We start from the raw sequence: 25,338 nt of genomic DNA on the forward strand, positions 1-25,338 counted from the left end.
GACTTTGTTTCATGTATAATAAATGTAATAATTGTGGTATATAATCCCTATAGTCTTAATATTATTGTTTCATATTATATTATATATTCATACAGAGAATATAGAGAATGGTTTTATTCCATGTTTTTCATTTTTTTTATTTTTTTTATGATTTGTAATGGGTATCGTGGTCACAATCTATCACGCCATCATATCATACTTTATAGTATATAATTCGCCTATAGATATTATAATTTAATAATCTAAAGCTGAATGTAGTCCAAAGGGTACACTTTATATTACGGCATGCGAATCATTATTATTATTATTACTTCTATTTTATCGTTATATACACCGTACATTGATTATTTATCTGCAGCTAAAGGTTTCTAAGTACTAATTCGCGACTCAGTATCTATCGTCCGTCGTGGGATGAAATTGTCGAAAATTTTCAATAACGAACTTGAAAATTCAATTGCAATTCACGTGAAATTCAAATTTACTGAAGCGACTGTGACGAATTGTCTTTTAATGTCAAATACGATAGGTTTATTTTATTCAAGCGGGTTCTATACAATTAAAAAATACAAAATATATTTTGATTGTTTCGAATTCAGTAAAGTAAAGAACAAATACATTTTTGTGAATAAAAATTCATCTGTTCACGTGACTGAATTCAACCCACGGCGTGACGATGAAAACCTTTGGCGTGTACCTAAGTAATAAAGCTATAATCCCGGTCATTGATCGGGAGCTGAGAAATAGCTCCCGTTATTAAAAATTTTTATCCTTATTTTCTTTTATACTCGAATCATCGAATCAATCATATAATTCAATTCTAACGCGACTCATATCGAGCACCGGAGCGAAACAGTGTAACATGCGCAAACGCAGGCAGCTGAGCTAGGATATGGATTTTAATTTATTAGATATTATGTATATATATATTCTTGCTGGTCTTAGATTTGGAAATTTTTTAGAATCTTGCACATAATTTTTAGTGAATAAAAAATGTATCAATTCTTTTTTACCATACAATGTTTGACAAATCTTTGTTCAAATTTACAAATTGTGCATCGACATCTTCTACACTCCAAGCGACGCAAACGTTATGTTAAATTAAAAAAAATCAAACATATGTATTGTGCGTTTTAATGGTTAAAATACAGTTTTTGAGTGAAAAATTACGTACGAAAAAACTAGAATTTTTATTTTATTGATAAACTAGTCGCTTCTCGTTCCTTCGAAATTCAGGTCAAGAAAACTTGTGTGCGTTTACAGAGAGAGAGAGAGAGAGAGAGAGAGAGAGAGAGAGAGAGAGAGAGAGAGAGAGAGAGAGAGAGAGAGCGAAGGAAAAAAAGAGTAAAAAAAAGGATTCAAATAAATTCCGCAAATAAACTGTGTGTGCAAAGAAATCTGAAATTTTATTTTCAATTCAAAAAATATTTATAAGTACGGAATTTAATATCCGCTAAATTGTTTTTAAAACTGATGGTCTTCTTTGCATTTCTGAACAGACGTAAAACTTGACCGTCTTTTGAAAAATCGGATCGTGTGACAAATATATTACATATGTGTACAATTCAAGATCCATATTGTAATTAAATAGTTTCCAAGCATATGTAGGATATGCGCGTATTTTTTTTTTTTTTTTTGTTTTTCTTCCTTCATCGTTACTATTATCATTCTTTCTTTGTACTACATCACTTATTCACGTATACGTATCTACCATACATATGTATATACGGACTACATGTATTAATATTAATTAATCGACGTTATATTTATACTAAACTGTATTTTATACATATATATAAGATATACGAGCGCAAGCTGCAGATTTCGATAGCAGTTCAAGATCAATGCACATTATGCAATATACCTATTATCATAATAAATTGTCGTAGCTCTTTCTACGTAGGTGATTGAAAGAAATGTTATTCATATTCATATTACGATTACTATCATCATTGTTGTTGTTATTATTATTCTGCTATTATTACTATTATTACTATTATTATTATCATTATTATTATTATTCTTGTTATTCTTATTTTTATAATAAGAAGAAAAAGAAGAACATCAAGAAAGGTAAGTAAAAAATGATTCCAACAATATGCATGGATAAGTGAAGTATTGCGGTGTACGCTCGAATTAATAAAATACAGTAATAACGTCACGTTATATATTATTACATCGGTATGTACGTAAATAAAGATAATAATGCGTTCTGTAGACGGTTTCTTATTACTTTCAATTATCTATCATATTGTGTATTCTCCGGATAATATGTATGGCTAATTTACATGTACAATATTTTTCACCCGCAAATTCCATAAATCATTTGACACTCCTACATAGGTATGGTATATAGCACAAGAGGTACATAGTATAAATAATAATAATTATTTGAGTAACGAGTTTTTGCTTTTGTTTCTTTTTTTTCTCTTTTTTTTTTTTTATTCTTTTCTATGTTCACTTTGTTACCGTTTCTTATTTACATAATCATATTATATTTTTATACATATATACGCATAAGTATATACCTATATATATATATATATATATATATGTATATATATATATACGTTTATTTGCATAATCATACAGAATAAATACTACAGATAGTTGTGTAGGTACGTTATATAATTCTTTCTATCTTTTAAAGCTTTGTCGCAAGATTTTTTTTTCACCGTTATACATTTATTATGTACAGATTATCAATTTTTTTTTTTTTTCTTTTTAGACACATTTTGTTTCTGCAATTTCACAGTACAATTATATAATTTAATCAGCGCCAGGCCAGCTGGGTTAATGTTTATTTTCTTATCAGAATATTATTACAATTAAGTTACGCATATTTGTATTAGTTATATGTTTGTAAGATTTATGTATTGGTACGGTTAGGTATAATATATTATTTGTTCGAATTTCACTTCGTTTTCTCATTTTTATTCTACGTCACTCTTTTTTTTTCTTTTTTTTTTTTTTTTTGTTAAACTATGCATCATCATGGTTGCATTTTTTTTTAACAAGGTACATATAATGATATCCGCACGATTTTTAACAACATACAATAATAAATAATTCTCAAAGTGATAAAATAGTTTGGGGAAAATGGACGTGGCGGAATGCTTGTAAATTCATTTGACGCAAAGTTTAGTAACCAGCAATTTGAAAAAAAAAGAGAAGATTAAAAAAGTGAAAATTTTAGTTTGAACAAGATCTGAGATTCATTTATGCGCAAAGATTCGCAATTTAACAAAATTTTTTGTTTCTCCTTAGAGTCATTTTAGCGAAAACTTGGCATGTTAAATTTTAGCAAAATTTTTCGGTATATTCAATTCGTTGAATTGATTTTCCTGACATCAGTTTCAATGTTTGCATAGTTAGCATAATTAATTGGCGATTATAAATGATCAGTTTATCACTGCGTGAAACTTATTTAAAGTATATTTCGCAGAATATGTGCAACCAAACTGTAATTCCGATGTAATTCCACACTTGAATCGTTATATCAAACGTTTATGCCCAAAAATTATAAATAACCTAATTCACGTGCAACCTGTTGTGCAAACTTTACACAGATATACCTAGACATAATATACCACATTATATATGTATTTTGCATACATAGCGTCATAAGTATTTCCTGAAACTACGATCGAATATAATATATATATACCTATATTGTATAATATGTTATAGTATATGCGATCTCAGTCTGTCAGAGTAGTTAAATTATACATATATACACATATACTTTCCGTCGTATAATATACATTCATATTTATACGCTATATCAACGCCTTGTTCAATATTATAAGCTTATTTATCATAAAAAGCATCGATCAATCAATTGCACTTATCATTTTTCATTCGCCCGTTCATTCGCTCATATTCATGTATTATATATATATATATATATATATATATATATATATTTATTTATTTATTTATATTCGCTGACATTTATAATACAGTACATAACCGCTACTCTTCGGCTGTAGTCAGTGAATTTTTTCCCTTATCTCGCTCGAGTTCTTCCCTTTCCTTCTGTTCCTGTTCTTTCTGTAGTCTGATTTCTGCGTCTGTGGAGGAAAAAAAAACACAATTATAAAAACAATCGATCATTGCAAGTTTGCACGATCAGCGAACACAGAGATTTAATTAAGAGGTTGAAAATTTCTTACCTTTAGCCGCCTGTTCTTTCCAAATCTTCTTATTCTCCGCAAGACAATGGGTCCATGGTTTTTTAATTCTAAACATATTCTCACCGGCTGCTGAAAATTAAAACCAAACAAAACGATCAGCTGATAAGCCAGTGTGACGCCATATTGCTCCAATCACACTCGTACTCTGGATTCTAATTATTGGCGAATTGAACAATGATAAGACGAAATTCACGAGAAGTAAGGAAGGCGCTTGTTACGGCGGAGACTTACATGCAAAAACCAAAAAATCAACACGATATTGTGGTGTAAAATAAGAACTATGGAATTGAGGTTATGTGTTATGAAATTTCGGGTGGTGGGAGAAAATGAAAAAAAAAATAAAAAAATAAAAAGAACATCGCGTCAATGATGTTGAGAAAAATTGAGATGAAATTGCTTACCAGGGTCCGATTCTTGAGGAACGTCCGTCTTGGGATTCAACGGCGCAAGAACCGACTCTAGCATGTCACTGCAGACCTGCATACTAGGTTCAACGATAAATTCGATGAAACCGATCTGCGACTCGGCCACTAGAGTGTTGTTCCTGTCACATAGCGGTGAGAACGGTAGACCCAGTGCTCTCTCCTTATCTCCCTGTCTGAAGAATTCCTCGAGAAGCTGCATGGTCCATCTGCGATATCGAAGAAACATAAATGAAGAGTTATCAGTTCTGGGATAAGCATTTAAATCACGTTATCAGAATTATTTTGAGTAATATCTTAGTTTGTTCTTCGCTAGAGAAGAATATTTTTGGAAGAAAGAAAACATAAAAGTATTCCTTAGAGAGAAAACTTTAAGCGAACGAATGGTCACGTGTTTATTAATAAATTTCGTAGACTTGTTTCTGAAGGTTTCGGACTTGGTGCAAGACCAAACTTACGTTTACTTAGTCTTGCCATCGTTCTGTTTCACATGAAATAGTAAATGATAACCGGCGAGTGCAGAAAACAATTTGAAAGCCTAAATAAAACTGCAAGTGAGACAACAGGAGCCATCCTGAAATTGATACTTGCTGTTCCGATTATTTCTAGCACTCGCCTAGTTGCCGAACATTATTTATCGCCAGATAAAATAATACAGTATCAATGTAACAAGCATGATTCCGAATTCTCGAACGAGACCGGAGGGTCGTAAATTGAATTTGCAAATCGCTGAGGTCAGTCAATGTGATTTGAATAAAAACTCCATCTCACGAAGATGCATTTCAGGTAATTAGAATATCGCTCAAGGTGAGGTGCTGCGTTGAAAGAAGATTGAGAGTTTTCCCATTCACGGTGAGATGGTATCAGCTAGCTCATTATTCAAAGAATGTACGAGAGCGTGAAAAAGGATCAATGTTTCGGATACAGCAATATGTATATGTATGCATATATACGTGAGATGAGTTGCGAGCAGGTCAGAGGTGCGAGGAAAGGCTCATTGAAATGTAAAAGGGGTCGAAGAAAGGAAAACTATCAATCTTTGAAAGATAATAATATATAAAGGTGTGCTGGTAGCATGGGCACGTAACGTTCAGCAACAGAGACGCACAGTGTGCTAGTACGTATAGTAGATACATGATAGATCAGTGTTTACTTGTGGTGAAGATCCCATCTCTTTGCCGGGTGGGAAATATCGCAGCAGTGAAGAACGAGACTGACGGCCTTGCTCTTGTCTACTGTCGGTTCGGTCAGACTGAGAAGATTTTTCATGTTCTTCAACTGTTGAAAGTGGAAGCTCATGTCGGTTGCGAGCACCATATCGATCACCAGCGATCTAAACTCCCGAAACTCCTCCCGGGAGAAATTCTGTAGTATGTTGCAGTCGTCCTCGCGGAGAATCCTAAAATTTTAACGAAAGCCAACTATATTGTTCCAAACTCATCGGAAACAAGAAACAACCCAAAACTTTGATCAACTCACCGAAAACTCGCCGATATGTGATGATTTTCCAAGACCGCTCTGTCGTTGTACAAAAGCGCCGTGTCGCTGCCAGACATGACGTGAAAATTGTTCGTCGTTCCTGTGTGCTCGAAGTCATGAATTATAGCTGCGACAAGGGTCGCAAATATCTCCAGATCCGTCAACCAGTTCTGCAAAAATTTAACGAAAATTTACCCCCAGCAATTTATCCATACGAAATATCTTTCTTGTCATTCTCTGTAGGTAGAATCATGGATGGATGTAGTCTGCAATAGAGAGAGGACAATAACGCGAACGAATGGCGTCACGCGTACCAATGAATTTCGTTGACTTAATTCTCAAGTTTTCGGACTTGGTATAAGACCGAACTTACGTTTACTTAGTCTTGCCATCGTTCTGTTTCACTTGAAACAGTGAGTGATAACAACCGAGTTTCGGAAACAATTTCAAAACCGAAATAAAACTGCAGGTGAGGCAACAGCGGCCATCTTGAAATTGATACTGGCCGTTTGATTATTTCTAGTTTGAGTTTCCCCATTCGCTGTGAGATGGTATTGCCTGGCTCATTGTACAAAAAATGTACGAGAGCTTGAAGAAGGATCAATGTTTCGGCAGTAGTTGAATGTTTACTCACCATAAGTCCAGTTTGGCATAAAACGTAGTGCATGGTTTGGGCGACATCGGCGGCGTGAAGATTGTTGTGATAGGGATTTCTATGCCTGCAGTAACCCTCCTCAATCCTGACTAAAAAACTTTCAAGAACAGACGGCGGGACCTTGAATTTATGGATCATTCCGTAACGATTCAGTAGATCGTAACCAAGGTACCGTATCGGCGCTCCGGAAGCTGCGTCGCTGAGTGAGAAGACGTCGAATGACCAATCATCCAGCGTCTGTTTTGTCATTCAGGATAAAAAAAACAAAAAAAAAATATGAAGGACCAGGGTAATGTATTATAATATTGACCGATAAATCGTGTGACATCGAAAAATGGTAAGTTCAACTTCAGGAACCGAAACGAAGCGTTTCAAAGATGCTGATCGCAATGCTTCTCGGAAGCCGAGATTCACGGTAATTGGCGAATGACAGTGAATATGCAATAACGCGGGCAGACAAGGCGCGCGAAATAACCGGATGCAAGTGGTCCTGAGCTTTCTCCCTTTCCGGGTCAAGTGGCAGCTGCAGACTTTCGTACGAGCTTTCCAACGTAGATTTACATTTCCTCTAGAGGCGAAACGAGCTGCCCTTCAGACAGATAGACAGACAGACAGACAGATGTACGTACAATTGGAGGATATTGGTAAAAGCTGAGGTTTCCTTTACGCTGACATGACGTTCCAATATAACAAACGACACCACCGGTAATTGCCTGATCTGTCAAAGGTGAAATCGCGAATGTCAAGAGAAGAAAACCCGCTCCAATTCGAATGTTGAACAAGGCGAATTTATTATCGTTAGGAATTGCGGATTTCTCTGCAAAGCAATACATTGTTTGCTTGTTTGTCGAGGATCGCTGTCTCTCACTCTCTCTCTCTCTCTCTCTTTCTCGCTTTTTCTCTTTTATTTTTTACGTAAGTTTCGCATTAAAATACACGTACAAAATAATGAAACGAAACGAATATAAATAAGTAAAAGGAAGCTATTACCGGAACACTGCGTATTATCTTTTTTTTCGTTCGATTTTTTTTTACAAACCTCGACTCGTTTGCTCTGGAAATTTTTTTTTTTTTTTTGTTCTCAATTCAAACTCACCAACGCACCCTCACTTCCCTTGCTTTATATTCTTTTGTTCGATTGTACCTGCCTTGTAGTACGTCTGCCTGCAGCCTCTTCTCATTCCGATTTACTTCGTTATTTTCTTTCCACTTATTATTATACACGTGTACCCGCGTATTAGTAACAATCTTTTCAGCGATCAACGATCTCAGGTTTTACGCTTTTACGAGTTTCTTATTTACTCAACCGCAAGCATCCGGTATTAATCCACGTTATTATTTTCACTCTAAGTAAATGCATCGAGTTACTGAACCGAAATGGAAATCTATAATTCATTGAAATTCGTTGAACAGTGTTGAAGTAACGTTCATTACAGTTTTTAAAACGAGTGAAAATTTAGAAAATGCAATTCTGAAACTGAAACTGTACGATTTGCTTTAACTAATTTCTGTATCGAAAACCAGTTTTCGTTATTCGCAAACATATGGTTTTTTATTGGCTTCAAATTTTTCCACGCAGAAAATGAAACTTGCAAATCATCACGACTTTTGGGCGCTTTACATTAATTGTTTTACCTGATAGTAAGGGCTGGGGGTAAAAATATCGAAAGATGAAAAAATCGAAGGGCCCACGATATCGAATTTTTAAAGAAGTAAAAACTTAATCGACAAAATTTTAAAATACGGATAGTCGAATCGTGGGGAAGTAAAAAAATAGAAAAGTCTGAAGATAGAAAGCGGAACTGTAGAATCGTCAGGATTCGTATCGATAATGTAGAATCGTTCCCAATTTTGCCGTTCTACATTTCGACTTTTCATATTTTCAATTTTCCATCCTTGGACTTCCCATATTTGGATAATTCGCACGCCCAAAAATCAAACTATAACAGCTCAAAAAATCTCGTTACTTCCAAACAGCCATAAAAATTCATGTAGTACCATTTATACTCTAATGTGAACACAAATTCATGAGAAAACTTTTTTTCAGACGTTACGGCTTTGTTTTAGGCATGCGAATGATAAGAATAAAATTTTCACGTCTATGAAAATGCGATAATCCGGTCCTTCTATTAATCAGCAATTCTGATTTTTTACCTCAAACCCTATTTTCCCAAGGCTTAACCGTCTTCGAAGTTTCCCGTAGAACATAATTCCACGGAATAATTTATAATTGTTGTAAATCCATCAAACATTTCGCCACTTGATCCAAAACCCCATGACGTGAAATCTTTTAAAATCACGTAATGAAATATCGAAAATTAGCGTTAAAAAAAAAATCGATGATCGGTTAAACCCTCGGTAAACTGTTTTTAAGATCGAACGAGGATCAAAAGAAGAAAAAAAAGAGAAACAACATACACGCACAGAGATATAACAAATACACACATATTACACCGGTCAGCACAAATTTTGAGTCTGGGTTCTAGATGTCGAATTTTGATTTCTTCCACGTAACTAATAGAAGAAAATACAGTTTTCTTAGATAAAGTTTGCTTTTATAGAAACCAGAACGACATTTCGGATTAGAAAATAAAAATACCTATTATTTCCAACATTTATCGTAAATAACAATGAAACAAACTTCAGTGTCGCATTTCACTAATTTTTAATCAAACATAATATTCTCTCGGTTTTTCATTAGCTGAATAATTAAAATCATAGATTTACTTCAATTTTGAAACAGCACTCTCCTGTCTGCGGAGTCAAACTTGTTCGAAAAGCAGTAATTATCATTTGTTCAATGTCACTCGACATATAATAATCACGTAGATAAATCCCATGCACAAAAACTCGAAATTATTAAATCGTTGTCATTTCTATCCAAGACTAGGAAAGCAAACTTTGAGAGTGTCGTATATATTCTTCCATTGTTTTAATGCACGACGAATAAGAAAAATGAATAAATCAACCCAGGCACAAAAATAATTTTCTTCTTTTTTTGTTTTCTTGCGTCGAGCGGTGTAATTATTGGAAAAATTCGGTATTGGGAACAACCTTGAGAACGCCGACAACCTCCTCGGGGAATTGCATGAGAGCGGTATTGGTAACCTTCCTGTAAATTCTGTCGACAAAGATTCCAGCCCGGATAGCGTGTGCCACAGATCGAAATTTTGGCTTTTCATCAGCTTTACGTCGAGTGGTTGCCAGCTGCCTTGTGAAGGTAGATGCCAACCATTCACGAACTTCCGGAGGCACCGCGTCCGGCTGAACCTCTGACAACTCATCGTCCTCGTCCGCTAATCGTCTGCCAAATTAACACCATCGATTAATTAATTTTCAACCTTTAATGTGATTAGTGATAGATTTAACTGGCTGTAGTGCTAAAGAGAAGAAAAAAAATAACAAGGAATAATAAAAACAATGTCAAACCAAGAGACAATGGTAAAAGAAAAATATTTCCAATCTACCGTACCTAAATCAACCTACTGACCAACATTCGATGTACGTTCTCCTCTATGGTTTAAATGGGCTTTTTATTCCAAGTTATTTTATATAATAATTCCGCACCGCGGAATTACATGTCGGCTTCTATTGTATTGCCGGAGATGAAATCTAATATTTTCAATCAAAACTACGCCCCTATGTATATAATAGGAAATGGGTCTGGCACAATTTCTACTTACGCGGTTTGTGTGCAAAGTGGATTGACGTGCGTTAGTTCCGAAATCAAATACGGTGAATTCACGATCAACGTTTCATTGGCTTTACGTCATTTTCCAAATTCGAGCCGTTGTATTATACGCCTGTTAATTCGTTTTGTTTAATTACGGGAAAAATGCCAAAGTCTAAAGTCTCAAACTTAATAAACGTGTGATAGTTTTCTTCGATGCTTCGTTTCGTCCGTGGCGTATGAAATCAATAAATTTTTATCAGTAAAACAATTTTTATTTATTTTTTTTTTTTTTTTGTACATTATAAAGTACGAATCGGAGAAAAATGTTTACATACAGAATCGATTGTGATACTGTTGTGGAAAATATTTAAACGAAACAAAAAAAAAAAAAAAGAAGAAAAAATTAAGTACGAAAGGATTTATTACGCGGAACAAACGACATCGCGACAATTTTTATATTTTTTTTTTTCTTTTTGTCCCGAGCTTGCAAATCGGGTTTTAATCCTGCATCGAATTAATTGGGTGAAAAATAGAAGAAAGGAGATAAATTTATGCGAACATTTTAATCCGAGAACCGTAACGGGTCATTTGGCGTAAGGTTTTAGGGTAACGGAAATTACGCGATTGATTTTCCAACGAGTTTATAAAACGCGGTACGCATGCGGAATGCTGGTAAATGAGAATTAAATGGGATAAGAAAAAAAAAAAAAAAAATTATAAAAATATGGAAGAATACTTGAGTCTGATAAAACGAGGAAGAGGAAATGGGAATTAATGCTCGTATTGGAGTGGATATTTTATTCACTCTCGCGTTACAATGGAAACGGATTAAACTTAGTGAGAAAAACAAGTATTTGCGAAAAGAGCGGACAGAAATATAAGAGAATTTGTTAATCTGAGATTCTTTATCAAATTCCAGGAAAAACTCACCGCGGGGATTTCTCAGAGGAAAATTTTTTTATTACTAACGAATCAAAGGGGCGGGGGGGGGGGGAGGGGAGGGGATAAGTGATTTCGAATCATTTTCGTACATAACATGCATTGTTATATTATTCTGACAATACGGCGTTATTCGATACTAAACGCGTTTCTATACGGCAAAAAGTAAATCACAACCGATAATAACTGACGTAAAGAGGCGACGATCTGTATTCTATTCATCGTATATACATATATTTGAATGAGCACGTGGTTGGGACTGATAAATCCGTCGAACAATAAAGCTCAACGTCATCTGAACGAGAGTGTAAAACGAAACGCGCTAAATATATGTACAGGCATTCACTGAACTATAAAAGAGGGAGAGAAACAGGGTAAGTAAAAACGAATTAAAACCTAACAATGCCAATAATGATAAAAGAGATCGAGCAATGAAAAAAAGTTTGATGATGAAGAAAAAAGAAAAAAAAAAAAATTAAAAAGAATATAAAATGGGCAAAGTTGGTCCGTGAAATCAACTAGCGAATGGAATACGAAACTTTCATGAATGTACAATTTGCGCGAAATTAGTTTCGACTCGTATAGTTAAAACTCTGTACGCTCACTTCGTATAATATTACACCTGGAGCTTTTTTCATATTCAACGAGTAATGAAATTATAATTTCGCTCCGTGTATATAAAGCTCGTTGTGTCCATACAAGGATTTCACTGTAATATCGCGCGAATCTGCACAGTTGGCAATAATTCGTCGCATGCGTTATACCAGTGTACAATTACACGAACAAAAGCAGTATTGTTTACTAAGAGGTTAAATTTGCGGTAGGAAACGATTTGCTTCTCCATTAATTATCCCGGTTAATTAACAAAATAGCCTGTTTGAAATTCACACGTTAATTACGACAAAATTTATCACAATAATCAATATCACAAATATTTTAATTATGATAATATCCATCATCGAATACGAGTTGTCAAAATCACTGTGGATTTAATCCGGCTGGCGCACGTGATTGACATTGCTTAATTGATTACCAGATTAGTATCGAACAAATTTTTTCCCCATAATAACCATTAATTTTCACCAGAGTTTACACATACTTGTGCAAATTAATTACACGAGCTTAATTATTGACGTTGTTATAATCCTACTTTCGTTATTTTCTTAAACTACCGTTCGATTTACTTAATTATAATTTCAAAGCTTGACAGAAATGCAAACGAAAAAAAAAGAGAATGCTCAGATTATGTTTAATGATTAAAAAAAAAAAAAAAAAAGAAAAGAAAAATACATTGTTAAATATTCATCGATAGCGCTACGATTAAAAGCAGTGATCTTTCTGAAAAATAAAAGAAAAGGTTTCTTAATATTTAAACTTGACATTCACATTCCATTCAAATATTTCTTGTGAAATTCTTTCACACACGAAAATCTGTCAAAAAATGTGCACAGTTATATCAAACTAAGAAATAGAAAACCCATCAAAAATACATAATTATAAAACACACTTGCGCAATCAGCATTAAAAATTAGGGTGTACGCCATTTAAACGATTACATGGTACAAAAAAGGGTTTCCAAAGGGGTTTCGTGCAGATAAGAGGAGCGTCGGCATCGCAAACTAATATGACATTATATTGTGTTTAGAGTGTCGAATTACGGGGAAACAATTCAACAGCGAGCAAGCTCTGAATTTGGCTTTGGCTTTGGCCTTGGCTTTGGCTTTGGCTTTCTTGGTAATTGGAGAAACTGGAAAATGGGAACAAACCTACAATAAGGCGCGCCAGGTTGGCGTCGCGACGCTGTCTTCTCCTGGCGCGGCTCCGCCTGATCCCTTCAATTGGAAAACACCAAACCGTTAAACATCCAACGAATAATATATGGGTATAATAAAAGCACACTTTTGTATCGAGGAGAGAAAATAATGAAGATAATAAAAGAAAGAAAAAAAAAAAATAACAACAATAATAGAAACACTTTACCACATCCGACGCAGGTAGAGGCAAATCGAACACATATATTACGCACGAATATGAAGTGCAATATATATGGCCAAAAAATTTCTCCCTCACGCGTCACCTTCGAATCCTTGTCAATATGGTTATAAGTATCGCATGTATTAGAATAGAAAAAGATGAAAGAGAATTTTTTAACATCGTCAATCCGAGTATCAGTATTTTTTGTACACCGTGTGTGTGTTTTTTTTTTTTTTTTTCTTAATCCAATATCGAAATCAGGATTCGTGGGCGAGACGATCAATAATTTGCACAAGATGTTCTCCATGCGTTCTAGCTGAGAAATTCGTGTGGATGAAACATTTGCATTATATAGTATATATGTGGTACAGTATAAGTGTAAGATAGGTATAAATACGCAGAACAACGTTCGGCACAACGATCGACAAGGCAGACATATCCAAGGAAATCCAAGAACAGGCTGTACACAGGGGAACAATTACATATATATGTATATACGTATGATAATTACTTACACAAGACATAAATAATACGACACAGATAAAATTCTAATATTTATGCAACAAGATTCAGGTATAGAAGGAAATTAAAAGAAAAGATTCAGCTATAGAGGAAACGAGAAACGATATTTGAGAAATTAGTTGTCATTGCACAATAACGTGAAAAGTAGGTTCATTTATATAGGTAACACAGGCGATGATGAAATTGCACATGGGGAGGAGCGGAGAGACGGGCGATACGTGAGTAATTATACAGACTATAAATGTATGTATGTATAATAACAATAACAATAATAATGATGGTAACATCAATAGAAATAGATGCTGGATGAAAGAAAAACCGAAAACGATATGATGTGATGAAACCAATTAAATGGACGGTAGACATATACATGTGTATAATAATAATAATAATGATAATAACAATACTGAAAGTTCAGGAGTGACAGCTACGTAAAATCAATTATTATTTATATATAAGTATACTTAGGAGGCGGCTAATCTATTGTTCTTTTTTTTTTTTGTGCTGTCAGTTTTTTTTTTTAATTCTACCTTTAACCTCTATAAATTACGAATATTGATTTGGGTTCTCTAACGGGTGTACACACGATATTTAGATACGCTATAATTTTACTTATGGCGACTTCGATAGTGTTCTGAAGGCGATTGAAAGCAGAGTTACAGAGGTCGAAATTGAGATATTGAGTTTTGTCAGTTTTCAAACGCTGAACAGATTCACATATTCATTATCATTTTCGAACAACGGTCATTAGGCTCGTCAAATTTACTGCGAAACATTCTTTTATAGTTTTTCCTTTTCCTTCGATCGCTATGCCAGCAAAAAAGTCTGTTACTACTTGTTTACCGCCTAATTACACGCAACACTGCACTCGTTCAGCCTGCAAGTATGCAACCGTGATTTCATAGTTCCTAAAGAATACAGGTGAGAATCAGGTTGCATTCTTGCAGGCTCACCGGTTACATTTTTTTTTCACGTCTCATTAGTAGCCACTTTTTTCACCGATATTTATAAAAGATAAATACCCGACCGATGTTTCATGTGAATATCGATTGGCGTACCGGGTCACGAGTCTCTGCGACTATGTTGGTTATTACAATACGTATAAAACACAACATTCTATTATAATCATCGATACGTGAGAATTCAAAAATATTGCAAGACTCTAATCTAAGTTATCAAACTCTATTTTCATTCTACCATCGCTACCGTTCGTCTCTATCCGTAGTGAATTCTTAACGACCGTATGATCAGTCTTCCGCTAAAATTTATTGCGCATGTTCTGCAGTCCGGAAACGACTTTTTCCCATGTTATCCAACCGTCTCTAACAACCTGAAAAAACACTGGACGGTTACGTATTGAGAACAACCGAAACCGACGACCGTTAAAATTTTTGAGGTTAGAGAGAGTTGGTCATCCTGGTAAACAGCCGTTCTCGGATTGTAGCGCGTGCGCATTACATTTTAGGAGACGACGGATCATGCAGTCGTTAGAAATTCGTTCAATCATCATTTATAATTTTCACACGCCTATAAACTGACGAGAATATTTTACACGCGTTTCATTATCTATCTACTCACGTATGTGATACGAGCTTGTCACAGAGTGTCACATATTTGGTTTTTTTTCTATCAATTTTCAGGATAAAAGGGGTGAACATGGCACGTACTAAATATAACAATAATACAACAACCTGTGCTATGAAACAATGGGGTGATGCATGTATAATACCGAATGCATTGTGCATTGGTATGTCACGTGTTTTATATATGCGTATGTGTGTGTGTGTGTGTGTGTGTGTGGGTAATATATATGCCGTTTTTTGTTCAAATGTTAATGTTTCGCAACCTTGCCCAAATGGGGGTGCGAAGCTTCCGTTTCTGCGTGACCACGTGACCACCCGGTCCCTCCGCATCCGTTCCACCAGGATTTGATGTTTGGCCCTCCCTACGCGGTGACCTGGAGGACTCGGTCGCCGCCCTGTCGTAGTGCAGTTGTTAGTCATAGAATAGAGAAGCACAGATATTCAACTCGTTAGTAAATATTTCCTACCATTTATCGACTGTCTTTCTTTCTTAATTTTTTTTTTTTTTCTTTCTTTCTTTCCTTTCTAATTTCCATCCAATGATTATTTCCGTCAGATTACTGAAAAGTGTGACAAATTCTTCATAAAAATTCAATACTCGTTGTCTCTCATTCTCCAGATTATATGTAAATTTCTTTCAAATTGAAAGAGATTTGAAAAAAAAGGGGTTAATATAAAATAAACAACCAAGAGAAAAAGAAAATAAAAAAAAAACAAATATCCCATCGATGCTGCGATGGCTCTGGGATCGTGTGACGTATACGTTATTGTGTAACAGGAAACTGCGGACAGATATTTGCACGGTATTTTTTTTTTTCATCCATCCTCTGTAGTAATTCCGCAAAAGCCACGCAATGGGGAATCAATCCAGTGCTATAATTTGTTCGTGGTCACCGAGGGCTTATATTCCATAAGTATAATATGAGTACATCGCGTAATAATCTGTGGGGGGGGGGGGGGGGGGATATAGTAGTGGACGGTTCGATGTATAAGAATGTATATATACATTTAATGTAGAAAAATATAAAACGGGTGTATGATGAGAGTGATACATTGTGGCAAAGTACAATGAGTACAGGAGAAAGAAACAAAAAGTAAATATAATGATCCAAAAAAAAAAAATAGAACGATCGATGAAAAGGCAGTAGAAAAAAGTAATTAGATAGAATTCGCAATTAGCGTAACACGTTACAACATCAATTTTGTACATGTATGATAATAATAATTAACACGTAACAAATGAGCCAACTGAACGATGTTTTAATAGGACTAATCGTGAAAAATGATTGCAGGAGTGTGTCGAGTCTTGTGCGAAAATCGTCGTATAGAAGTAAAGTAAAAAAAAAAATAATAAAAATACTGTTTGGTGAGAAAGAATTAAAGAAAAAAATAAATTTAACGAAGCTTTAATGATGATGATAATAATAATAATAATAATAATAGAAATGATAAAATGGAAAAAGCGGGTTACGATGATTGGCGAAGGGTTAAAATTGACGGTGCTTTCCTGTGGTAAAATTCTCGCCAAGTATTGTTAGTTTCTTCATTTTCCATCACCGTTCTAAAACCTGTCGAACAATTTGATGATCATAAATTGGTGGGAGGAGTGGTGGGTGGGGGTGGGGCCGCATATTATAATCAAGGCGGAAATGAATTAAGGATGATAATTGCACGGTACACAAAAAATACACGCCTCCTTGCCTCCTGTGAGGATTGAACTCACGACCCCTGGTTTACGAGACCAGTGCTCTACCACTGAGCTAAAGAGGCCTGCCACCCCATACATCATAACCCTATGAAAGCTGAGGAAGATGAAGAAATACGACGTGGCAGTGGAGCAGAACAACTCCTTCTCTGGAAAGCGTACAAGTGTCAAGCTATACCGTTCATCTTTTGCCACTTTCACGAACCCTCGACAACCGTCTGAATTTCAAATATTTTATACCCACGCGATGTATCGTGCCGAATGGCTTTCACGATTACGTCTCGATCATGGTGCGAAAATTGTGTTTAATCGCGGTCGTTGATTTCTTTCTGATTATTTCAAATCGCGGTTTATCCCGGTCAATTATATTGATGCTATTATAACGATGATAATTCTTCGCGACACAACTCGAAGCACTTCTGGAACGCGAATTCAGAGTCAAGTGATCGAGAATATTTTTTTTTTTTTCTTTTTTTTGTTGGAGTGTCGAATTTTGCATATTCAGCTAAACTCTTGATTTGAATTTCAAGTTTTGTTAAAAACCCCCAACAGATTTGAAAAAAAATGGTCCTTTTTCAGATCAGATTCCGATATTCTGTATCAAAAAATTTTTGATCAAATAATCGTTTTGCGACAATATTATTGAGATGAGTATGCAAGAAGTAATTTTCCATAAAACTGCATAATAATACGCACGCATGCTTAACTTACCTACGATAATAATTTATGGTTAATTTAATCCAAGGATATAATAGGATGAACTTTGCAAGTGGATATATTTTTTAGAGTAACGTTGAGAAAGCTCAAAACTCTCTTTCTATGAGCTTTGAGTTCTACACTGAGTCACAAAGGCCGTGAATTTGACATGTTATATACATGTATACACAGATGCTTAGACACAGAAATATATATATATATATATATGTATATATACAAAGAAGTGAAACAAAAAAGTGAAATGCTTGTTACGAGTAGCAAGAGAACGAGAGCGATTCGTTCAACTTTGACCTTTGCGTTTGACGTTACAGTTAAGAGGCAGGAACAAAAAACGATGTACATTTGTACGTAAAAACAATTTGAAAATTTAATGGATAAAAAGTGAAATGAATCTTTCGTTCTCATTTATCTTTTTTTATACACTTCTCTCGTACGAGACATAACAAGCAAGCTTTCTATGACCGCCGTTTATTAGATCCAACCAGCCAGTATTCTTCTCCTCTTTTTCTGATCTCCTTTTTCCAATTTGAATGTATACATGTATAAATGTTTCTTCTTCACTCGCTTACGGTAATTATCAAAGTTTTCTTCTTCTTCTTCCCTTGTCGGTTTATTGAACCTTACAATACTTTAGACTTTCCTCGTGTTCATTGAAATGTGTCGTTATTTATTTATTTATTTATCATTATTATTGTTGTTATTATTATTATTATTTTACCTTAGCTCAATACCTCGAGCTTATTCATATTTATTTTTTATAAGTTTACCAGAGATGAGGAGAACTGATAAAAGCAATTCGGAAAGATGAGAGGATAAAAAACAACAGAGCACCGATACTTGAACCACAATGATGAATTATACAGATGTAACAAGTTGTCGGTAAATTTTGGCACTTTATCTTCCTTCGTTAATTTATACAATTTTTTCTCAATTTATTATTCGTGGTTATCGTGTACCATAATTATGTGGTAAGAATAAAGAATAACGATGAACAATTTATTTTCTCATCAAGAGATCGTTAATAAACGCAGGGCATATTTATTACTCTTCTTGTAGACGATCTGTCATCTAAGTAAAAAATACTTCACGTTGTAAAAAAAAAAAACGTGTAAATTGTTTGCGCATATTTCTTCTTCGGCGTTTTTGTTTCTACCACTGTCGCAATGATATATAAATGACCGGAAACGGATATGGATTCCGAAAATGTTGGCAAAGTGGATAAATATCTTGTTATTAATATCTGCGGTATAAGGTTACATAAATACCTAAAGATATAGTAATATACCAATATTATGTAGTAAACGACATACATGTATAAGGGAATCATAATATCTGGAAGATCAGTCTGCACGTCTTTCGGATGATTTATCGAGGGAGAGGGTGAAAAAACGACACCTAATACGGATAGGATAAATTTCGCGACGAATCGATATACGATAATAATAATAATAATAATAATAATATTAAGAATCAGAGGAAAAGAGGAAACGGCAAGAAAAAATTTGCCAAAACGTACCTTGTCTCATCGATGAAAACTGCTTCAAGAACTCTGGCTGCATAATTGAGATTTTGTTGCAAAAGTTCGGCCGATATTTCGCCGTGTTGAAGCTGCTTCAGAAGACATCGTAATCTGCAAATTGAGAATGAAAATGGGTTTCCTCAATCTCTCGGATTATACCTACAAGTTTTTGTTTTTCGAATTCCGCTTTATTTTTGGTTTGATATACTTTTCGAACCGACCTTAGAGCCGCTTTGTCACACGCATCCGGCGTATCAACGGCAGGAAGAGAATCCGCTGTTAATTCGAGATCGATGAAACGGAGGTTTTCTCTGCCTCCGGGTTCGGGAACCCCCGATAATGATCCCGTCTCTGAGTTTCCGCCACTTCCGCCTCGCGACGTTTTTCCCTTTCCCGAACTACGGCGGACTATGGTCAACGCACCTTGATCTGAAACCGGGTATTCGGGGGTTTGAAAAGGGCGAAAAACTTGCGAGAAATGGTTAAAAAGGATGGAGAGTAGGTAAACAAAGAGAGTTTTCGATAGAGATTCGTATTACCGACACTTCGAAACAGGTCGGCAAGATCAATAGAGAAAAAGGGTTTGAGTCTCGGGTGATGTGTCGGTAAGTGTCGGTAGTAGGAATCTGTTATTAAGGCGTGATATCATGGTCAGCGATCTCGAAACCAGTCAAATTGCAGGAATACTTGGAATTGCGTGTGTTGACGATTTCACAGACAACAACGAAGTGAAATACGATGAAAGAATGTCGTTTATTCGGTTATCAAATCTAACGACCATCTTGTTTGTTCATATATTTTTCGATCAAATTCGAATTTCGCGTTTGTCGAGATCCGATGAGTTTTCAAACGCGGTTTTAAACGTTTGAAAAAAAATTTGGAACAAGTTTGCAAACGAGCCGATACCTCGCATCCCGTTCACATATTTTGCGTATCGTAATTGTCGGCGTTTGTTGTATAAACAAGATTATTTTTCGTTCCAGATATTTTTATAACCCGATAAAACTTTGTCTTTATCGTGAAATAGGAATTTCTCGCAAGAATGGCAAAAATTGCGACCACCGGCTCAGATTCCATCAACAGAAATAGCATTGCAACGAGGTTTAGCGAAAAAAAGGGTAACGAATGTAATAACCGCAGTGCGGGGAAAGAAGATCGGATAAATTCAGGTGAAATTTCTTTCTTTCTCTCTTATGTACTTATGTACTGATGTTGTATGGGTGTACATACGTAGATGTTATGTACCTAAAATAGTGGAAAAAGAAATGACACAGTCGTACATAAATATTGCATTGTATACGCAATTCTCGTTCGTTATATCGCTGAACTCGGGTTTGTTCTTTCGTTGAGATGTACAACAAAAATGCGAGTATAAGACGAAGTGGATAAAGTGGAAGATACACCCTGAAGCAAGGAGACGACGAAACGCAATTTTGAGGATTGTGTGACAATCCATTTATGCCACGTGATCCCATCGCACTTCCATTTCTGGTTTTGTCTCCACGTTTTATCCGTATCAAGCTATTCGATAGAGGTGATGATTGTATTCGTGATACAGTATATTAATATAATAACAATTTTATGTTATTCGGAAACGCAAAAAAACGGAGTTTACTCTCATCAACCCATGAATGGTACATATTTTAGTTAGCGATTATAATTTTTTTATCAAAAATTTGGAAAGAAAAGCTCGTTTGAACTTCAATAAAAGCTTCGTTTCAAGTATCTAACACGTTTTCGTTTTCGACTTAAAGTTTGCCACAGACGGCTCAAACAAACTTGTTTTTGTGATTCTCATGTTTTTTAATGGCATATTACTCGAGCCATAACAGTTTTATAAGTTTGAAATAAATTCAAATGAAAGTTCAACCTCCACTTTGAGTTTCATTCAAGCTCACTCGAAAATCTTGTTTTCGAGTTATAACCAGTTGAAAAAAAAAAAAAAAACGCAAAGATGATTATTGCGATTTTCATGGTTTCGGACTCACTGCGGTAACTCAGAAACAAAAATTTATAGAGCTTTTAGGTAAAAATGAAAATGCAGCTTCAAATTTCAGTTATATTACGAAATCCGTTTCAATCATCTGTCACATCCTATTTCCGAAGTAGAGTATCCGAAATTTTTTTTTTTTTTTCGTCACTTCTGAAATTTTTGACGAACTGTAACTCGAGAAGGACGAATGATAGTGTTCAAACAAGATTTTAAATTTGATTCAAAGTTCGAGCATATTTTAAAAATTTCAGAAAAATCATATTTCCCATTCTGTCAATACAATAATAACTTCAATACTCGAAGTGAGACGAAATCGACAGCACTTACATTCAAAAGGAGGAGTTAATGAAGGAAAATGACTATGAAAAAAACAAAAAAAAAAAAAAAAATCGGAGAAGAACAAAGCAAGTGCCCCAGCCTGGTGACTGGCGGTAAAATGTGAGTTATAAGTTATAGACCGAAGATTAACGACGTTATAGATTAACGTTCGGCAAGTTTTTACTTAGACTTTTTTTCCCCAGTATACTTGGCAAATGTGCAGTGCACTATTTTCTCATTCTATATTTGCAAGTGAGAAAGTAGTTAAACAAAAAGCACACATTATTAGTCGTCTCGAGGATAACGGGCCGCGGGGGTAAGCTTTCCACCAACAATGGAAGACGGCATCCCTCCACATCCACATACACAACTGCATATGTACGTATATGGGGCATTCCACGTCAAATTTCCAATCCATGTACCTCACCCCCTCCGATTTTGACAAGTTTTTAGTAGGATGTTGAAATCTACTCAAATGGGTCAACAAATTTTTGTAGCCATCCATGAAATTTAAAAGAAAAAATTAAAATCCAATTCCGAAAACACAATTTTTAGAAATCTGAAAAAATTCACACTGATTTCATGATTTAAAATATGATTTTTAAGCATAACACGATGATTGAATGTTAATATTTATTAAATTTTTCACTAGTTTTTTAGTTTTTTCATGTCGAAAGAGCAAATTTTTTTTTCTGTCTCTCTCTGTCCCCTGATTCAAGTATATTGCAGAATCACATTATTTTCATGCTTCTGTGATCTATTTCGATCGAAGAATAGAAAAAAAAAAAAAACTCCAATTCAGAAGTGAAAAAAACTTAAAAACTTGTGAATAAAGTCGTAAATATTGAGATCCCATCATGGTATCATGTTTAAACATCATATTTCAAATCATAGAATCAGTGTGAATTTTTGCAGATTTTTAAAAATGGCGTTATCAGATTTCCTTCATCATTTTTCTTTTTACATTCCATTGGTGGGTAAAAAAATCTGAAGAAAATTCCGAGACCCTTTCGGATCGGTTGCGATATCATACCAAAAGATTATCAAAATCTAAGTGGGTGAGGAACATGGGTTGCAAATTTGATGTGGAATGCCCCATATTTTACGCCTATGTATATACATATATACATATATATATATATATATATATATATATATATATATATATATATGTGTGTGTGTGTGTGTGTGTTGTATGTACGCCAATGCCCGGGTCAAATTTTCCTTCTTGACTTACAGCTTACGTTTCTATTGTTTCACGTTTACTCCTCCAGTTTGTACCTACTATTGTCTTTGCTACCATTAAGGGCGCAAGTTCCTCTTTGCTCCATCTTTCTTATTCCCGTTTCACCCCAGGGTTACACACACACACACACACGCATGCAGAGAATTCATCCACCCGACATCCGATTCCGCTCATTCCATTTTAATTTAAAGGGGCTTTTAACGTGGATTTTCGAAAATGCGTGAGCTTAATTTATCATGCTATTTGAGATGCTTGCAGATTTTGTGTTTTTTTATTCATCTCAGGGGTAATCAGGTTCATTCTCGAAAAATCACTGATATACCTAAACAATGACAGTTTTTGCCAGTTTTATTTTTGCACAACGAACTTTCATACAAATCTTGATTCCGTCGACTGATTGTTGCATCGATTCTCGCACTTCAAAAGCTTATGCTATTCGTCAACATTTGATATTTTGAATTTGAAAAATGAGCCCCGGAAAAACGTAAAATAGTTTAAGTAATGTTATCCTGTATTTTTTTGCTAAAGGAAAATAACTGTAGCATGTATTCAATTCCAATGAATCGTAAAGCTCAGTTTGTTTGTAAATGAAGTTATCCACGAATCTCGTGAAATTGAATTTATATTTGACTCTTCAATTGGACCGGAAGAACGAATCGCATGAAACGAATACAATTTGTAGATACGTAATGAACTGAGGATTTGAGGGGGATTATTAAATCAAATAAACGAGCTATTCACAACAAATGTGACATTGAATAAGAAAAGATGCTTTACGATTTCGAAACGTTTCTTGGACTATCAATCGGCGAATTATTTTGAATAAAAAATAATGGATTAGAAGTGCTTTTTTTTCATAATTTCTTGATTAAATGAATCAGAATTCAATTCAGTTACCGAATTCAAACCTCACTAAATTTTCAATTTCTCTACCTAGAAGCTTTTTTTCACCGAACTGTAGACTTCAAAGATCCTTTTAAGAACGCTGCCAGGAAAAGAAAAAAAAAAAAAAAACGACTTACTGATTCGCTCACCGTTCTGGCTGGGAGAGTGGAGGCTGGTTGAAGATGAGGAAGAGCCGCCGGCAGCCGTGCGTAAAGCTGGACCAACGTTTGCGAGGTCGGTGGATATTCTGCTTGTGAATTTGGCGTGAGAAGAGGCTGCGGCATAAGTTGAGGATGTTGCGGAAATCGAGGAGGAAGCCTCTGCCAGCCCGATATCGTCTTTAGTGACTCTTCGGTCCGGCGGCGATGCGACTGCAATTGAAAAAAGGAGAGGGAAAGGTTATACACATATCCAAGTATCGAGGCGATTTTTTTTTTTTTTTTTTTTTGTGAAAAAATAAACCATAAAGTGGTAATTTTATAATATAAAACCGTATACTGAGAAAAAATTTCATTCGCAACAGTAACTAGAAGAAATGAGTGAAACAGGTATCGTTAAAAAAAAAAACTGTTTGAATATTACTGGAATTACGAAACACGCAATAATTCTCACTTTGTACCCAGAACTATATTTTTCGACCGTGGTAAAAAATGAAAATAGTTAAGAACCGAGCGGTAACCGGAATTAAAAATTTCTCTCGGCTTAGCGACTGTTTTCAGGAAAGGAAAAATTACTGGAAGAGTAAAAACACACCCGATAGAGCAATTAAAACTTGGCTTTACGGTATTTTTCTCTTGCTCTTTATTTTACTGAGTATAAAAAAAATCTTCCGTTGTTTATTCTAACTCTATCGAAAAACCTCCTGATTAGATAGCGATCCTCGAGTGCAGTAGAGATACGTAATCTGGAGGCTCGATGAGCTTCGTTGCTTTCATTTCCGATAACGGTGTTAAGTAACTATTTTTGCCTTCAAATATGCTAGCCGACATTGCGTTTTGAAATATTGTTCCGTTACCTTTTCTGTTTGACACGTTACTTCCGTAAGATGACCATTTCAATGATGAACATTTATGAAGAATCTAAAATATTTTTTTATCGTTTCGAATAAAGTTGAATAAAAATTCGCGTCAGGTGTTAAAACGAAACTTTCGACAATTCAAACTGCTCTGAATTTCGAATTTATTTTTAGACTTACGAGATTTGAGAGGTCGGTTAGTCACAAATCAATCTTTCTGCGTTCATTTTATTTTAAGCTAGTCGCACTTTGACCATTCATTGAAGTCGTATTTTCGTAAGCTACGAAGTTTGAAATAAAAATGAATACTTATACTTTAAACAAGAGCTTAGCTTTGAACGTTCTATTTCAAATACTTTCAAAATTACAAAAAATCTGGCATATTCGTTCGTTTTCACTCTTCGATGACTCATGTTGTTCAAAAGATTATTTCATATAATTCTATCAACACACTTCTGTTTCTTATCACGATGGTATTGATAAGTATATTAAAGTTAATC

General features: G+C 34.9%; 1 protein-coding gene and 1 non-coding gene across 8 annotated transcripts in view; both read right to left on the reverse strand.

Annotated features, from left to right (window-relative positions):
* Positions 1–1,561: 1,561 nt before the first annotated feature.
* Positions 1,562–25,338, reverse strand: part of LOC124177258 (calcium/calmodulin-dependent 3',5'-cyclic nucleotide phosphodiesterase 1-like) — a 167,214-nt gene continuing 143,437 nt past the window's right edge. For all 7 annotated transcript variants that reach the window (XM_046559426.1, XM_046559423.1, XM_046559427.1 and 4 more), the window contains 12 exons: positions 23,961–24,194; positions 19,603–19,810; positions 19,379–19,492; positions 15,704–15,835; positions 13,128–13,193; positions 9,804–10,053; positions 6,729–6,986; positions 6,095–6,264; positions 5,769–6,014; positions 4,595–4,824; positions 4,173–4,262; positions 1,562–4,070 (listed from right to left, as the gene is read on the reverse strand). In XM_046559426.1, the coding sequence (XP_046415382.1) occupies positions 3,973–4,070; positions 4,173–4,262; positions 4,595–4,824; positions 5,769–6,014; positions 6,095–6,264; positions 6,729–6,986; positions 9,804–10,053; positions 13,128–13,193; positions 15,704–15,835; positions 19,379–19,492; positions 19,603–19,810; positions 23,961–24,194 (2,096 nt within the window). In that variant the 3' untranslated portion in view covers positions 1,562–3,972. The remainder of the gene's footprint in view (positions 4,071–4,172; positions 4,263–4,594; positions 4,825–5,768; positions 6,015–6,094; positions 6,265–6,728; positions 6,987–9,803; positions 10,054–13,127; positions 13,194–15,703; positions 15,836–19,378; positions 19,493–19,602; positions 19,811–23,960; positions 24,195–25,338) is intronic.
* Trnat-cgu lies at positions 17,139–17,210 on the reverse strand. The gene has a single exon. It is a non-coding gene; the product is annotated as a tRNA-Thr (tRNA).

Source organism: Neodiprion fabricii, chromosome 3 (genome assembly GCF_021155785.1).
Source record: "Neodiprion fabricii isolate iyNeoFabr1 chromosome 3, iyNeoFabr1.1, whole genome shotgun sequence".
Taxonomy (NCBI): Eukaryota; Metazoa; Arthropoda; class Insecta; order Hymenoptera; family Diprionidae; genus Neodiprion; species Neodiprion fabricii.